The sequence below is a fragment of the Strix uralensis genome, chromosome 6, assembly GCF_047716275.1.
Source record: "Strix uralensis isolate ZFMK-TIS-50842 chromosome 6, bStrUra1, whole genome shotgun sequence".
Classification (NCBI taxonomy): domain Eukaryota; kingdom Metazoa; phylum Chordata; class Aves; order Strigiformes; family Strigidae; genus Strix; species Strix uralensis.
The window spans coordinates 29287680-29306231 of NC_133977.1; the positions used below are offsets into that span (position 1 = coordinate 29287680).

Genomic DNA, 18552 nt, shown 5'->3' on the forward strand with positions numbered 1-18552 from the left:
AGGGAGAGTAAAAGTTCAAAAAGCAGTCCTGTTAGTTGTAGCACCATAAATGCAACTCAACTCTTAATTTTTACTATGTTTTAATAAATTTTTTTAATATTAAATGGGGGGAATCATAATAAGTTATTATATGTATTTAAAATATTTAACTGTATTTGAATACATTCTGTTGGACTGTGACTGTTTCTAAACGCGATTCAGGTCGTTCTCTTAAGCTGTAGTTTGTATATCTCATTGGGCCTACCTGGTCATTGCCAGTCTGTAGGGGGTTGCGCTAGGAATCAAGTTCATTGATACTTTCTGCTAAACAGTCATATGGATCTCCAAATATTTTGTTTTAATCCATCAGTTGAGTTTCCTGTTAGTTAATTGAGACTTTAAAGCAAATAATTAAAATGTCGTGTGATATTTAGTCAAATATGTTGGAAAAAATCTAAGTAGGGCAATTGCTGTAGTTAGTTCTGTTAACTAATCTGTAATAATTTCAAGAAGCCATATTTTGCTTGGCAGTAATAATAATCCTTGAAATCAAGGCATTTACTGTGTTTTTGCTTTTCATTCCATGGTAGAAACCGAGCTAATTATTACATTATTTTACTCTCAATTGATTTGGAGGTAAATAAACAGCAGCTCTTTGACCCTTTCCTTTATCCTTCTCAGTTATTTCTACAGTCCACTAGAATCTTCTTGTTTTCCAGGTATTTCCAAATATTTGCAAGAATGGTCTGGAAAACTGAACCACTAATCTTGTGAAGAATCTTAGACTGTTATAATTCCTTGGATCTTTAATTTAAAATGTTTGATCTGAAGTATATTACAAATACTGCATTTTATCTCTCTGTTGTTGTGTATGGTGAAATTTCTATTCCAGTAACACTGTGCTGTGGTTTGGATACATCCTCTTGATTTTTTTCAAAACCAGAACAAAAAATGGATGCTGGTTATTTCTTCCTGTTTTTTGTCACCACTTGCTATTTCACCATCTAAATTCAGTAAAACACATATATCTGAGGTTTGGGGTTTTTTTCCCTTAATATATTTTTTAAAAAAGAGAAAGTCCATTAACTTTGAGTTGGGTGCTATTGTTTTATGAAGCCCATTATGCCGATAGAGGTAGTTGGCTCATGGTACTATGCATTTAAGGTTGCTTGGTCTCTGAATAGTAGGTTAAAATAGCTTGGGGTTCTGAATAAACTGGTTTAATTACAAGAGATGTAGGGCAAAGTTTAGAAGTATAGTGACTAAGTTACATACAATCAGAACAAGACTTAAAATATTTTGAAAAATAAACCCAAGTACTTTTGCAGGAAATAAGGCAGAAGTGCTCTTTCTGCAAAGGAATATTTGATGTGTTCATGTTTGTTACTCTATCAAACAGTCATTCTAGTGGTAGAGGGGTTTAGTTCAGCTGTTCAGGATAGAATTGTTGAATGATGGTAACTATGGAAAAGCAAGCAGTAGGGGGAAAAATAGAGGGAAATACAGTTTCTGTCTGATGCCAAGTCCCAGACAAGTAGGCAGTCCTGAATTACTGCCCTAGTTGTGAGAGATGCTGTTCTAGACTGTGTCTCTTTTCCTTGCTCTGGGGCATCAGCTGGCAGAGCTTGATTGGTTCTGTTGTTTTGCCAGTCTTTCCTAGCACAGCAGAACTAGGTGGACCCTCTCAGTATATCCTGTCCAGTGCAATTAATCTCACTATTAGGATAAATTAAAGGGGGAAGAAAGTGCTTCAGAATAGAAGGGGGCACATGGGAGGAAGAACTAAGGAGAAGAATATTACTGCTCTGTGGCTAATGTCCTTACTGGCGTTCTGTTCCTTGGCAAGATCTCTCCCTGCCATCTTTCAGACCTTAAGATTCCGAGAAGTGTGCAAAGAAGGCTGGAATCAAATGTTTTAAAGTTTTTTTTCTCTAAGAAACTTCTATCCATTAATTTCCCTCCAATATGTTTTCATTTTAAAAGATCCCATTGTACTGTGACAGGAAGAATATTTCTGATATTTTATTCACCAGTTAAACTTAATTTCTGATGTTCCAAATTTGACCCACTGAGTCCTATTTTTGTTTTGTTTTCCAAATGTTACCTTATCAATGTGTTATTGGCTTTTGATTTGGATTGACTGAATCTTTCTCTTTTTTTACTTTCCCTGTAAACACCTTTTCTTATGTATTATTACAATATGTTAAAGATCTGAATTTTTCTAAACTGAACCCACGTCTGATGTGTTATTGTTAGGCTCCAGTTATTAACAGACCTTTCTGTTACCTGCTTAAATTTTTTTCTAGTTACTGCTCTTTCCTTCTCTTTTTTTTCCTGTCCTCTATGATTTTGTGTTACTGCTGCTGCTTTCATATTCCTTGAAAAGGGTGGCTTTTTGCGCAGTGTTCACTTGTCTGTATGTCCATATAAAATCCTCTCCTTTACACTTGTTTCTATGGAGTTACCTTCTTTTAGGTATCTGCTAATGTCTTGTAACAACACTGAATTTTCTTCTATACTTGCCACACTATGGAAGTTCCTGTCATTTATGCCAACAATTGCTTTGAGCTATGAAAAATTCTTCTATAGAAGTTCAGATTTAGGTATTACAGTTTGCTGTCTTGTTCACAGACACTATTTTTATTTGATTTTAAATTAAAACCCATGATGAGCAGTGCTACACATTATTTTAGTTAAAGGTTAAATAGTCATATTTGACTAGGTGATCACTTGAGGTTTTGTCAGCCTTGGTTACTGTGATTTATAAGAGATTGGTTGTGTGAGACCAAGCATTTGATTGATTAAAAGTAACACTTTGGGGATAAAACCATTTTGTCTGGCTCATTCTTCTTGCTATGAAATAAATTTTTACAGTCTTACTTTATATTCTGATTATCCATTCTACAGTCTGAAAAATTACCTGTGAATGCTCACTCTTCATGTTTACCTGGCTCTTTGTATCATCTATTTTTTTTTTTTATAGACAAGTATGTCTCTGAATAGCAATGGTAACAAATAGCGATTTCTTGTCATTTTGGTTTAACTTGGTTATGCCTAATATAGTATAATGTCCAATTTAATCTTTACCTGTGATGGGAATAATTATAGTGTGTCTTTCTTCTTTTGAGTTCACACTGTGTCATCTTGCTTTGGTGCAACGATGGGGAACTCTGTATTCTCAAACTGATTTATTTTAGTGAAAATTTATAGGGAATTGATATCCTTGAGATTTCTGCCCCACTATTGGAATAGGTTTGGACTCCAGAGGTGTGAGGCACCTTTCTATGTAGGTAAAGGGTTACTGTTTAAGTCTGAATTTCTTAAAAATCAGGTGAAGGTAGATTACTTGCTTCACTGTATTTTTTTTCTTGATTTTTAACATAAGAGGCAGCATGAAAGCTGGCTTATGTTCTTATGTGCTTATATACTACCTTTACTGTTCTCATATAATTAGTTTATGGCTCTCACTGTAGCCATAGCTAATTTTACTCCTTAAAATTGTACTTGTTACGGAGTTGGATGCTGTAGAAACCATTTCATTTCTGCACACTATGTATCTCTATATTCCACAGATCTAAAATGCACTTTCTAGCTCACTTAATAAATATTCACCTCATATAGCATCTGCTTACTTTCTTCCTTTACTGTGTGAGGGTAAAGCTTTATTTTTTTTTCTAGGCTACAAGTTTTTGAATGTGACCAAATTAGTCATGAGAGACAATGTAATATGTATGCCAGTGTTTGTGTACTTTTCTGTCTCAGTAAGCAAGAGGCAGCCTAACCCTCTTGTATTTATTATAGGAGAAGCTTATGCATATGGACAATTAGCACAGAGTATTTGAACAGCTAGATTATTGTCTGCATGACTTACTTGCCCTCAGGCTTTGTTTAATTTGCCATGAGAAAGCTAAAAACAATTTCCAAGAATCACCTGGATATTTTCTTCCTTCAGCAGCTTTCTCAGATTCTGAAAGACTTTCAGGCCCTGTGGAAGGTGGCTGATGGGAAGCCAATCATGAATATGAATCAGCATCTCTCCACCCTTATATCCAAAATGCTGTTGCTAGGATATTCTTCTTTGTTTGCTACTCTTATCACATCATCACCTTTTTGAAATTCACTCTCTGTCATCCTTTCTTTAATTACATTCAAATTCAAGCTGCTTGTGTCTCTCTGCAAGACCTTGATATGATCTTATTCCACCTTTGCATCTGCTCTTGCGTTTTGCTGCCTTTACTTCTGAATCTGAGTTCCAGTTTTCTCTGTTTCACTTCATTTTCGTCCTGGATTGTCATCCACTCTGTGTGTGTGCGGGCTTTGCTAATGCTACTTTGTAACCGTGGATTAGGGTATGTTTTTTTCCCTTTCTACTGAATGTATATTTTTTTGTTTAAAAAAATGTTGATTTCTGTCAGCTTGTTTTTATTCTCTCCCCACCACCACCCTGTTGTTATGGTCTGTTGCAGAAATGAGCAGTTAAAACCAGAAGTGTTTTCTCAATTCGCAAAGGTGAAGTCTTCATAAAGTTTCATCTGGGTCACCTGTTTATTTGAAATTTTAATGTTGTTAGCTTATTTTTGAAATGACACTAAATGCTAACAGAAAGATTGTTAAGATGTTTAGTTGATGATTAATTATACTTTATATTTGAACAGAAAGAATTTTGGTTAAAAGGGATGATAAAGTGAGAAGTTGTTCATAGAAATTTAATTTTTCTAGGGTTTTTTTTTTTAAATTTCTTCTAATGATTGTGAAAATGGAACGGAAAAGAAATGCATGCTCACTCATTAGCTTATGTTCTTCTAATGAGAGATACCACAGATTAATACTAGAGAATGAATTCTTGTAACTGGAGGAACTTGCAGAAGGTGTTTCCTAAGATGTTTCTTCTTCAGCCTGCCTGCTATATGAGCTCTGTAGCTCAAATATCTTGAGCTTCCACGTTTGATTACTTCGGCTAAGTTGAGGAGGAACATCTGGGGTATTTTTGTTTGGACATATAACTTGTTCTTGTTTTCTTAAAGTGTGGCAGAGATTTAAAATGCCTCACAGATCTTTTGTATTTCTTGGAAATGCTTACAAGGAGGTACTACAAAAGTACCTCATCCAAAGTCATGAAACACATTTTTATGTTTAATGTGTTAAGACAGCTAATTAAATCAGACATTTTATGAAAGTGACATTATCTTTCATTTTAAGACAGTTGGATCAAATACAGAAACAAAAGTTTTATAAGCACTTCAGTGAATAATTCTATGGAAGATCCCCCAAATCTACTGCTGATACAAAAAAAAAATAGTGTAGGAAATAATTGAATATACGTTATGTTTTGCTTTTTTGACTCTTAGTGATGCAAATGATGCAGAGGATCAGACATGGGGAAAAAAGTTAATTGTGATATTTACGGCTATAAAGGTAATTCCAGTTTGCTAAGAAAACCAGATCTTCTGGCATTTTGTGAGGGAGCAAGGTCTGACAATTCTGTCCTTATTTTGAGTGATCTTGGCTACTATTATTCGGTAAATAAATGAAAATTCAGCCCCTGTTTTCCTCTCCAAAGATTAGTACAAATCCCTTTCTTTTGTATCTTCAAGGTTTTTCTTTTCTGTTATGGAGCAAGAGAAGCTTTTTATTTTTTAACTCTTTTGAAGCAGATTTTTCTTTCCCACTGTGGTGGCATCAAGAGGCTGGAGACCATGTTAGTAGTAAAAGTTGGGGTTGTATCTTGAGACTGGGGGCAGCCCAGGCCAGATACACTCACACTCTTGCAGGCTTTAATACTTTACAAAGCATTCGATGGGAGTTTCTTTCCCACAATACTTGGAAGGTGTTTAAGGTACTGTGTTGAGGCTGTCCATAGACTTGTGAGTATGTAACTGAATACACTTGAATCATATTTTCAGCTTTATTTTAGTTCTAAAGTGCTCTCTTGCATGCTCTCTCAACTGAACTGACTTCTGATTGCAGAGTGGGACCTCTGGATTTTCTTTAAAAGCTTGATCTCTTCTTGGTTATTATGGAGCTTGAAATAGACAATAGTAGATGACTCATCTGATATGTAGGTATAAGGCAGTATACAGCAGAGACCTTTACATGGGTCTCTAGTCCAAACTTCTTCCTGAAAAAAGCTTCCTAGTTCCACTGGTGAAATGAATGCTGCTCAAAAAGGCTGTTTTCATGAAATGAGTATGTAAGAGACAGTGCCAGAAACTCTTAGATGCCTAACTGAAGATGCTTAGAAATCCTTTGGAAAATTTTAATTAGTTTGGTGTTAGCTAGAAAATTGACAGAATATTCAAGCAAAGAAGCCTGACTGGCTGGTGCTGAAAGAGCTGGCCCACCTCCCGTGTGTGTTCCCACAGGTGGCCCTGTGCTGGTGTCAGGAGTCATTTGGCACTGACAAGGAACTAAACCATGAGAAAACAAATTCTGTTTAAAAAAGAGTGAGTCATATTCTGTTGGTGTAGCTCCTTGAATGAACTTAGAGGGAAATAATGTTTTATCAGAGTAGGGTAGATCTTTTGGCTCCGAGTCAGAAAGATGAATGGTCCACTGCAGTCAGGAAAAGGAAGGAGGGAGTAAGCTCTCGTTACTTGGTCACAGTGACTGCTTAAGAAATTAGAGTTTTCTTCTAATATCTTGCATTAAAAAATCTGAATTCTTCCTGTGGTAGCCTGTATTACAACAAATCTCATTGTCTAGGGATATGTCTTTAGTTTTTTGCTGTTAAGCTCCCTAATAGCAGCTCATAGAAAGCTTACTGTAATTGGTCCTTAATAATTGTTTTTTTTCAATTGGCTGATGTTCATAATACTGTGTTAGATGGGGTTTGTTCATAAATGTGCCCCCTATGTTTCTACTTTTCTTGGTAACTTGTATGTTGTATATTAAAAGTTAAAACCTGCTGTCTTCCAGAGTCATTTGCTTTCATGAGTGTTGAGATATCCATGTAATGCTCTTGAATTATGATGAAAAAAAACTTACCAATTGAAAATTTCTAGCTTACAGAACCTGTAGGTATTGATGCCTCTTGATTTGTGCTATGAGTTTCATATATATTTATATATAGGAACTATATATATGTAGTTTTGAATACAGAGCTTTGAACACCAGATACAGGAACCTGTAGAAAAAGAATCAGTACTTAATAATCTGGAGTAGTGGTTATCCCATTTAGCACGGTGTTACGGCCAATTAAGCTACTAATCATCATTTTGGGGTGTAGATAAGGCTAAAATCAGCTGAAGTCTAGAGTATTTAGTGTCTTCTGAAAGTCTATATATGTTGCTCAGAGCCCAGTGAGGATTTGGAGACAGTATCTGTTTTCTCCACATGTCATATCTACATAAGCAATCTTATTTGTAGTTTATATGCATATTTGATATGTAGACTATCAGAAAAACTGCCTGTAAACAATGAAGAGTTGACTGTTTTACGTGGCTTTGACAACTTCAATAATTGTGGATTTTTGGCTTTTCATTTTAGGAAATAAAATAATGCTGGTGAAGCAACCATTTCCCTGAAGTTCAAGTTTTCAGGCTCACTGCCATTATGGGTAAGTCTTGTGTGTAATGTGTATAAAAATTTAATTTGAATACTTTTAATTTCTATTGAAGACTAAAAACATTAATGTAATACCATTCCTAGGAACTGTGTGCTTTGGCTGTGTAACTCAATGTAATGTCTACATGAAAGGTGGTGTTCAGCTGCTTTGCTAGTGTTCAAAATATTTCTCCTTTTTTTCCATTGGAATATAGCACTTTTCCCTTACTATGTGGTAACTTAAAAATCCACATATAGGAACTTGAGAATCATGGTATTAGGGTACTGAGCAATATTTACTGTGCTCTAAATATTAATGGCTATTGGGGGAAAAAAATCCCCATGAAGTCTGTATTAAATAATTTTATTGTATTGTCTTGTGTCATTGCAGTGCAAAGCCAGGACTGGGTAGATCTAACTGTGTTTTTGTAAATACGTAGCACATTTATATTGGATGTTGATTTTTTTCAAGTTGTACATGCTTCTTAATGAGTAGACCATGTTGTTATTGTAATCACTTACCAGTGCTCACTCTCAGAAAAAATCCCAACAAACCAACCAACCAAAACACACACATTTTTGTATTGCATTTGTTTATCTTTTATTGTTACACTATTTTTTTTCTTGAGCTCATGCTTAATAATAAAGTAGCTGAATCTAGGAGTGCAGCACTCTTCTGATTTCTAATACCAGCATTTTGTGTGAGAGAAATGACTATTGAGTCATATTGGATATTCAGTAAATTTTAGATCTTTTCCACAATGCTTTGGTTTCCTTTGTTTGAGATATGCTACCTAGTGACCACTGGGAATTAAACCTCTTCCAAATAATTGCTAAAATAACAATTTTTTATCGCTGAGCACTAGAATAGGCTATAACATGATAAAATAGCTTAACTTTCTTCATTGTGGCAAGTTTTGAAATGTGTTTTAGTGTGAGAAAGGAATAACTGAGCTGCAAGAATGCCTTCAGTTCTGCCATTAAATATTGCTAGTAAAACTTGCTTTTATAGATTTGCATATCTTAGTAGAGTTATGAATAATGACAGCTTGAGTGATGATCAAAGTTACTCATTTTCAGACGAGCTTTCTGATCTGTTAGGAATCTATTAAATTAGAACACTGAAATCCCACAATGTCCTGATATGATAAATATATTTGATTATATTTGAACAGAGTGTCAAGGAATTCTTATCATTGCTGAATACCTGGCATGCTTGCTTGCTGATTTTAATGCTGAGTTTTACTTGGGTCCATGTTTGAGAAATACTGTCCTTTGTAAATCACAGCACTTACCAATGAATTCTTCAACAAACATATCCATTGTGAAGTAGTATGAAGGCTTGCAGTCAACACCTTTGTAGATAAATTTTGTTATCCAGTGTTCTAGATGCATGTTGAGTATAGTACTGTTGCTGTGGCAAGGAATTAATGCAAAATATTAGTGACAAATAAATTTCCCTTAGTGATGTATGTTCAGGCTTTTGAGGTCCTAAGTGCTTTCCTGTCTAAAGGAGCATCCCAGTGCCAGGGCAAACCTTGTCTAGCATGGCCTGAGGCCATCACAGCTGCAGCTGATCATCAGGATTTAGGATTCTGTGTGAACTTGAAATTTAAGCTGCGTAGCACTCCTGCCCCTAAATTATCCCCTAGGTTCAGTGCTTCTGTTTGTCCTTGTGAATTAGTCCTGTCAGCCCTAAAAAACCCCTACATTTGCTGTCCTGGAAAAGTTCTGTGGTGTTTTGGGTTTTTTTGTTCTGTTGGGTTTTTTTAAATTACTCTGTGGGCTGTCAGCAGATGCCCAGACAGTGGAGGTGTTCCTCTGGGACTTTATATATGCTTCTTATGTGCATGACTGTACCTGTTCAGGACAGAGGAAAAATGATTCAAAAGTACTTGCTTTTCTTTTTCTTTATTTTACAAACTGGGGGCAAAGTATGATTTCTAGTTTAACATCTCATCCATTGACATTATTTGAAACAAAGCAGATAAACCTTTTTTCCCCCCACCCTTTTCTTATTAATACAGCCTGTGGTTCTGTAGAGTTGTCAATCTTTGTTATGACTTCAGTCTTTTAAAACTGCCATTTAACTGTGTTTATTGATTAAGCTGTTTATTTCCTTAACACTGTTAATGATAAATAAAATAAAAACCTTTGCAACATGGCAGTATTTTTTTTTAATTGGCAATTATATATTGAAGTGTCATTTGGACTTTTAGATTTTAGAATAATGCCTGCCTAATTGTGAAATGAGACAGCAATGCACTTCAAATGTAACAGTCATTTACACTTCTCTGGTATGTTTTCTGTGAGCAGATGAGCAGCAAGCTTTGAATTCAATCATGCAGGATTTGGCTGTGCTTCATAAGGCCAGTCGTCCTGTATTGCCCCAGCAAGAAACAGGAAAACCAAAGTCATCTTCACCTAAAAAACAGGTAATCTTTACTATCCTACTAACCTATTGAACACGGAATGTCCTGCTGTGACTTCTATAATTATTTTTCTTGCCAGACCAGTGAGCATACCAGAACGAGCTATTAGTCTCCTACATGTGCTGCCATTTTCTTTGTTCATGTTCTTAAATTAGCAGCAAAATGAAATGGTGGTATTTCAGACCAGATCATAGTGCATGCATACAGTGTATGACTCTGATCCTGATAAATTGAAGATTATAGGGATATTTTGACACTGTATGTAGATTTTTTAATATTATTATTATTTGTTTGGTATTAGACTATTTTAAAATATCAGTGTGTGTTAGTATCTCTTATTTGGAATGCTTCTTTAGAATGAATTTCATAGGTATATTAGATTGCCCAGTTGTCAGCTGTATCACACTAAAGAATGTCAGCATACAGCAGCAAAATCATACTTAAGCTCCTTTACTGCACATTTGGCCTCAATTTTTTTTTTGTTCATATGCTGGAAATGTGAGTTCTTTTCAGCTGTATTTTTGTTCTGCAGATACTGAACACAGATGGAAAAGTAGTACATACTTAGTTGGTAGACGTGAACTACTGTATAGTGAGATTAGGAGAGGAGAGGATGTAGATTTTTACCCAAATTGTTGTAATAGCCCCGTTGAGTTAACTGTATGTTTATTTGATTGGATTCTTAATTGACAGTCCAATATTTCATGAAACTTCAGTTTGTGCAGTCTTGTTTTAATCTGCTAAAGCTCAAAGTATTTGAATATATTTGGCTCTTAAACTGTCAAAAACCAATGGCTAAATGTTTTACAGCTTTTAAAGCACAAAATGAAAGAGTTCAGTATATGACACAGGGGTGCTTTGCTACTGTCATGTCTCACTTCTGAGCTGTGACTTTAGACATTGTAGTGATATGCATATACGATCCAAAATTACTTGAATATAATACATGTTTAGAAAGTTAGAAGAAAAATAGTTGAGCCGTTTCTGAGTTTAAATGTGGTAGTGGTTTGTCATTCTGTTTAAATTTGTGAATTTTGAAAGTAATCACTTGTGAATCAAGTAATTCTTTTGGAAGATACAGCATTGTTATTTGGATAAAATCTCTGGTTGAAGGCATTAATTTTTTTCCTGCAATAGCTGCTAATACAATTTGATTCTTAAAATTATGATTTTGCAACACAATTTTATGTCCATGTAACTGCAGATATTTACAGGTATCTTTGTTGTTGGGAATTGATTGCATGAATGCTGGCTTAATTACATGTGTGGGTTTCTATGGTAATGCTTATGAAACAAGATATGTTTCTTGAGCCTGGAACACTCAGCTCCAAAGTATACATAAAAACCTCTTATAATAGCTAAATCTACCTGCCAGTTCGTGGTAGAGAATTCTTTAGTAATCAGTCCCATGCTGAATTTGAAATAATGAATCTGCTGTAATATTAAAATATATTGATAGAAAATAATGTGTTTACTTACAGAAGCATTAGTTGTACTTCAGAAAAATTTTTTGTAATTTTTACACACTTTAAGCCTTTATCAGATACCTCACTTGAAGTAGCTTGTTAAAAGTAGCTTGGTATGTTGGAAAGGACAGAAAATTAATATGGACTGTTTAAGGATTTTACTTCTGGTGTAAGACTATTGAATGGGATTTCGTGGCATTCCTTAAAGGAGGTAGTAACAAACTAATAGTGGTTCCTTTATCTCTTTTCTTACAGAATGATGTTAGAGTCAAATTTGAACATCGAGGTGAAAAAAGGTAAGATGGGAACACAGGAAACAGTCTTGTCTTCTATTTATAGAATTTTGTTGGGCTCCGATCATAAAGTTTCAAACTGTTCAAAGTGTTTCAGATATCTGCGTGTATTTGGTTTGAGCTTTAATTTTGATATGAACACAATTTAAGGAGAATGAATCTGTTTAAAATGTGGGCTCTGAGTATACATAAATGCGGAAGTATCTTACTGTAGCTACATCCTGTGTAATATCCCTCATGTGTTTATCCTTCAGATAGATATTTGTAGCCTAGAACAATTACTTAGATCATTAGCATAGATCTCAAACATGAGCAGACCAGCAAATAATTTTCTTGCTGCATCATGTGCATAATAAATGCATGATAATATATTGTTACTGTAACAGCCAGAGGAAGAAGCCTGGATCATAAGGCTCAATATTGGATTGTACTTTGGAGGAACCAATCTGAGAACTGTAATAAGAAAATGTATTAGACTTCATAATTGGGTTGTTTTCATTGATAATTTTGAGTAATCAGTCAAAATTTATTTTCATTTTGTGTAAGAGAGATGAATTATGTACATGCTTAAAGTATACAAATATCTGTCTCTATATATCTCTGTTCTGATGGCTGCTCAAAAGCTTTTACAGAAGTCAATCTACAATTCCATGCAGAACTTCTTTGTAGACAATTCATTTTGTCTGTCTCTTTTTGAAAGCATAAACCTACAGAGAAATGGTTATAGAATAAGATCTTTGAAAATACATAATGAAAAAGGAAATAATATCCTGGTCACACTATTTATCAATAGAAATGGTAAATGCCTTAAGTAAAGATTGCTTCAGAATGAAACCTATGCTACTTACGGGCAGTCCTTAGGGTGATGTGAGATAGGATCAGTGTGTATCCATGCTGATTACAGTATGTGCCCTCTCTTTACATTAAATAACAGTATGTTCCCTTGGTAATAACATTCTTCAGCTTCTTTCTATCACTTTTCTGAACACCACATGTAACAGTGCATCAGTAATGGTTGAGTGCTATAAGTAATTTGGATGAAATAAGTCTTTTCAAAATCTTTGAAACTGAGGACTCTTCTACCTAGTAATTTCTTGTGAAATAAGCGGAAGCATGAACTTAAAACAGAGAACTGTTTACTCACTCCAGTCTGCACAGACACTGCATTTTTGCAGTTTATCTTAATTCACTGTCACAGTGCACTTAAGTTAATCAGTATGAATACAAGTATAAAGTAATTGTGGGAAAAGATGCCTTTCCCAAGCTTATGTGCTGATGGGCCTAGCTCTGTTTGGACTGTCCCAAGTAGCTTGAGCCTGCTTGCCCAGGGGTACTGGGCAGCTCAGGCTCATTGCTCAGCATGAGTTATAGTACTTTTGTTGCCTGAGCATGTAGATCTAAAGATAAAATAATGAAATTATGCAAGAAAAATAAGTTATGCAATGGCTTTCTTGATAGTTTTTAAAAAGGGAAGTAGAAAAGAGAAGTGATTCCAGAGTTTCTCAGTAGTGAATGTGGCACTCCATATCAAGGATTGTGCACTATGATGGGCAGAATTCTAGGCTTGCTGAACAAATTGTTAACTACAGTGAGAATTAGTGTTGGGGTTTTTTCTAAGATTTTATTTTTTCAAAATAATTTTTATTTGGAAGTGGCCTCGCTTCTAGCCTCATTTCAGTGATAAATATTGTTCCCTAACCAGTGAAACCAACTGAAACAGTGCTAAAAGGGATGTTTACCCTTTGCTAATTTTTTTGCTTCACAAAATTTGAGTGCTATTCCTTTTTTGAATGTGAATTGCATGTACCTCACTAGCTTAGTCACTTCTAAAAACCTTTTTTGTTTAATGGTGTTGTGTCTCAGATAATACAATAGTCTTCTATAGCAAAAGGTCAGTTACAGGCATTTTGGGCTATTTGGTTTGACAAGACATTGAGTTAAAAGAAAATCTGAGTTGTTGACCTACAGCCACACCATTCTTACAGGAGCACACTTGAAGCACAGTTAGTGACGGACTCAGCAGTTTGAGCGTGTAATTCATTATGGTAAAGATGGTGATATTTCGTTACCTTCCTCAGATAAGATAGTCTTTTGGATTTCCAAAAAAGTGAGGGCTTTAGGAGTAATTCTGTTCTGATGCTTATGCTTGTCAGCCTGTGGTACTCCACTGTTGTTTTCTGAAGTAGAAAATCTTAGAAGTTTCTAAAAAATTGCCTCTATAATGGAGGCATGCAAAGCTTTAAGTTAAGAAAGAAGCCATGTGCAAGCAAGTAAAATAGTCATAATATGATTATCCCTTGTAACTTTTACACTGCTTTTCTGTCTTTTTTTAATGACTCAAAATATGGAGGATAGTGAATAAAGCATAGCCTCTTATACTGGTCTTAGTAATAAATTTAATTCTAAGGTCATTCTTAATAATGAGTTGCCAGATTTTCATAAGTAATGGACAAAAATTCTTTATAATTTGAATTGTGTTTCAGAATCCTGCAATTACCAAGGCCTGTTAAACTTGAAGATCTTGCAGCTAAAGCTAAAGTTGCTTTTGGACAGACTATGGATTTACATTACAGCAATAATGAGGTAATATTCTGTGTGTTCTAAATTATCAGTGACTTGTATGTTGATTACTTTAAGGGTGAAATTTGCTCATATAAGCAGTGAAAACCACTCCTGTGACAAAACCCTAGATTTCCAATGTGTGTGTTCTTGAATGTGTAAGGTTTGTCTAATTTAGGGTAGGTAGGAGATGCGTGAAATGTTTTATGAGAAGAGTCGTATCTTACTGAATTATGTCTCAGACTTTATTGGGAATGGGTAAATTGTCTTCCTGCTTTGCCACAGTCCTGTTGCGTGACTTTGGGAAAGTCTTTACCTCTTTGAACTTTGTCGTGCTTGTAAATTTGAACTAACATTTACCCTTTCTTGTACACTTTTTTTCCTTTAAGGATTAATCTTGTGGGTAATAGCTAGAATGCTGCATTTAGTAATGTTTGGATTGGAGAACTAGGCTTAACTGTTGCTCCTCTTAAAGTGGCTGGTTAACAAAGGTTTTTTTGGGGAACAGTGCTAGTACCGTCAAGCCACTTAAGTTTGATCAATATTAGTTCTGCCTTTCTTTTAGAAGTAGAGATGGAATTATTAATAGGAAGTATATGTACAGGTGCAGGATCCATTCTTAGGAGTTACTTCGGGGTTTTGCCTTGAGTCAGCAAAGTGCACGGAGGATTATTTGTATGCTTGCTTATGCACAAATTAATTCCTGTATCTAATCTGCATCTTTGCAGAAGAAAATGCCTGTAATTGCTGTTAGTGACTCACTACCTTACCAGGCACTTCTGTGAAACTGATCCTCAAAAGGAAGAATTCCAACTTTTGAGACTAGGAAGGTCAGAAGAAATGGCCGTCCATGATGCTTTAGCCTCAGCTCCTTCCTCTGATAGATTTTTAGGCATTTGAGCAGGTTTCCTGCTTGTCGACTTCTGTACTAGTTGGCAAATCATCCTTTCAGAAATATCATGGTAATAACCTGTCATTAGCATTAAGACTGCAACTTAAAATGAAGACTATGCTCATTTTCTGCCAAGACCTTTCTCCCTCATTCTCACTTCTTTTTTGTATAAAAGTATTGTATTTCAGCTGATGTTGTATTTGAGCATCACTGACTGAGACTATTTACAAGTAGAATAGATATTGCAGTGTTCCTTTGTTATAAGCAGAAGTTGTAATTTACACTGCTGAAACATAAGCCCAATTCTGTTTGTTATAGAACTCAGATATCAAGTTCACTTTAATGGCGTAACATTTTCTGTTTTAAAGATACATGTATGCCAAGTTAATTCTAATTAATTAGATCCAAGTAAGGTTCTAGTGAGGACTGCAGTTGTTCCATGTGGATCACATCATGCCTGATACACTTCCTTAGCAAATTCTGTTTTTCAACGGAGAAATTCTGTTAGTGATGCAGCTGCAAACAAATATAGTTATAACAGTGTGAGATACAAAAATGTGCTTTATTCTCTATACAATCGGGCTTATTTTTATTTATCTTAGACACCGTTGCACATGTTTCTCTGAAACTTGTAGGATATTAATTTGTACATATATAAAATGGTTACTCCTTCATTGTGAAGACTTGTTCCACCATACTGTACCTGTTGAAGGCATCTGAAGGAAGAGTTAAGATTGAATGTCAGATGTTTTAGTGCTAACTTGGGGCATCAATAAATACATTTTATTTTCAAGTTGTTTGGAATGAAAGGAAAGATAACATCAGTTTATTTGTTTCTCTGCACTTGACTTCCTCATCTCTTTCTTGTGTCTTATTTAAGACCTTTTTTTTCCCCCCCTTTTTGTAGCTTGTAATTCCATTAACCACACAGGATGACCTGGACAAAGCTGTTGAACTGCTCGACCGTAGTGTTCATATGAAGAGTCTCAAGATATTGCTTGTAATACATGGAAATACACAGGTATGAGTTGACATGCTAAATGTCTTTTTCCTCAGTTTTCATATTAAAGTATAATTTGTATCTTTTCTTAAAGATTACATTTTTCCAATTAAAAATATTACTGATTGCTTATTCAGTTCACTTTAAGCATCTATTAGCATTTTGTATTGACTTGGTTTTAACTTTTTCCTGAATCCTGTTCCTCTCTTTTTGTTTGCCTTCCTTACAGTGGTAGAAAAGTGTTCCTTAATAGAATGATGATGTGGTACAAATTTGAGAAGCGCATAGAATTTAAGTAACTGTAGTTATTTGAAACTGTTCTTTAAGTCATATGTTGGTGACACTCCTTTGTGACAAGTTAAATGTTTATTGTAGCAAACAGTAGCAGTGGACTGTAGGCTAAATACAGAGTAATTTTAGTATTGTCTAACACATCACAGCCGTGGTATTGATAGGATTTGTATACTAGTACATATAGAAAATTATTTTTAAATATTAAGAATGAGCTAATAAAATAGATGAATTCTGATATAAATTGGTAAGCTTCTTTTCAACTGCTTGAAAAAAAGGAATGTTCTGCACAAAACCTATAAAGTTTGTGAAGTATTTTCTTCACAAGTCAGGAGTATAAAGTAGTAGCTGCAGTTTAATATGAATGCATTTTCAGTCACCCAGTGTAAATAACGTGGAACCCTTGCCCTCACTGGAAGATTTAGATAATACAGTGTTTGGTGTGACAGACCGAAAAAGGCGACTGTCTGTAATAGGTAAGCTAAATATTTCAAAAGTTTTAATGGGAAAACCTTTTCTTCTGTAATATTCTCTTCATCAAGATCTTGCTCTCAACACAGACTGTTTGAATTTCTCTTACTCGTCAATGGCTCTAGAGTTTGCACTCGGGGGAGTGGATTTTGAATTTTAAGTCCTATATATATATATATATTTTTAATATATATTAAAATATATAATAAAGAAAATTAACCAAAAAAATCACAAATAAATAAATCTATGTAGAATTATTTGAGGTAACTGATGGGTATCCTAAAATGTTGATGTTAGTACTCCCCTTTATTTTCAGATACAGGAATGAGTTACTGAAAAATCTGTTTGTTTATATGGCAGTGCGTTCCCTTGCTCAATTTAGGGCTACCATATTTTTTAATCTTAATGTGCAAGCATATGTTTTAAGATACTTATTTTGTCATTGATAAAACCTTTTTGCTTATTCATGTTTTAAACTTGGTGTGATGTTAACTTCCAAATTTAATTATGAAACTGGAGAGTTTAATGAATAATTTTTCAGACAATTTACTTAATTTATTATGAACAGAGATATTCATGTTCTTGCAGATATAATACTCTACAAAGAAAAACTTAAATTCTCCAGAGTTGGAAAGGGTTAGTTGACATAGGTGGAAGGGTTTGGATTTTTAATTTTTTCAAAAGAAGAAATTTACCTAGCTAGATGTGTGGGCAAACTATATTTCTGTTCATATAAAATGAAAATTCTTTTTAATGCCATTGAGGCAACCCTGCCGCAGATTTTTCATAATTCCTGGATTACAGGTTTTTAAATGCTATATGTAAGTCTTGTATTGCACAGGCATTTGGGAAGTTTCTAAAGCAATAAGTGATTCAGGCAGGCTCAGTGCCTATGAAGCATTTGAATAAAGCCCCTGGATTCTGTGTTAGTGAAGAGACTCTGACTAGCCCTTTTCTTTCAAAAGGTTCTAATACTCGTGATAGAAGTTCACCTCCCCCAGGATACATTCCAGATGAGCTGCATCAGGTAGCCCGAAATGGGTCATTCACCAGTATCAACAGTGAGGGAGAATTCATTCCAGAAAGTATGGATCAGGTACCTGTGTGATTTATTAAAATTAAAGTTTTTGTTAGGTTGATTTATGAAATACTGTTGTTCAAGAAGGATATGGAATTGTTGGAAAGAACAGCTAAAAAAATTATGACAACCATAGAAAACGTGACCTGTGAGAGAAGGTTAAAATAACTGTGGTTGTTTAGTCTTGTAGAACCTGTTTTTTCTCTCTAAGTCTCTTCAATTATTTAAATATGTTGCTACAAGGAGAAGGATAATATTCTTAATTTCCATGATAGTTGAGTCAGGCAGTGATAGATATAAATTACAGCAAGAGATGTCTACATTAGAAAGTACAAACCCCTTTATTTTAATGAGAAGGATACGTAAGCAAGACCAGTTTTACAACTTGCCCAGGTAACTAAAGGAGGTTTTAAAGAAGAGTTTGGATCTGTCAGAATTATTTGGACTCATTTGATACCGTGTTGGGGAAGAAGAGGCAAGGAGATGGCAATGGGTCTGGTATAAATAAGCTCTGAAATACTTTCCATGGTCACGTTGTGTGAGGATCAC

At 34.8% G+C, this 18552-nt stretch overlaps 1 protein-coding gene across 4 annotated transcripts in view; it reads left to right on the forward strand.

Moving 5' to 3' along the window:
- MAP3K2 (mitogen-activated protein kinase kinase kinase 2) overlaps nucleotides 1–18552 on the forward strand; it is a 56733-nt gene that overhangs the window by 12031 nt on the left and 26150 nt on the right. For all 4 annotated transcript variants that reach the window (XM_074873536.1, XM_074873539.1, XM_074873538.1 and 1 more), the window contains exons 2-8: nucleotides 7465–7534; nucleotides 9838–9956; nucleotides 11675–11715; nucleotides 14196–14295; nucleotides 16071–16184; nucleotides 16831–16930; nucleotides 17891–18021. In XM_074873536.1, the coding sequence (XP_074729637.1) occupies nucleotides 7531–7534; nucleotides 9838–9956; nucleotides 11675–11715; nucleotides 14196–14295; nucleotides 16071–16184; nucleotides 16831–16930; nucleotides 17891–18021 (609 nt within the window). In that variant the 5' untranslated portion in view covers nucleotides 7465–7530. The remainder of the gene's footprint in view (nucleotides 1–7464; nucleotides 7535–9837; nucleotides 9957–11674; nucleotides 11716–14195; nucleotides 14296–16070; nucleotides 16185–16830; nucleotides 16931–17890; nucleotides 18022–18552) is intronic.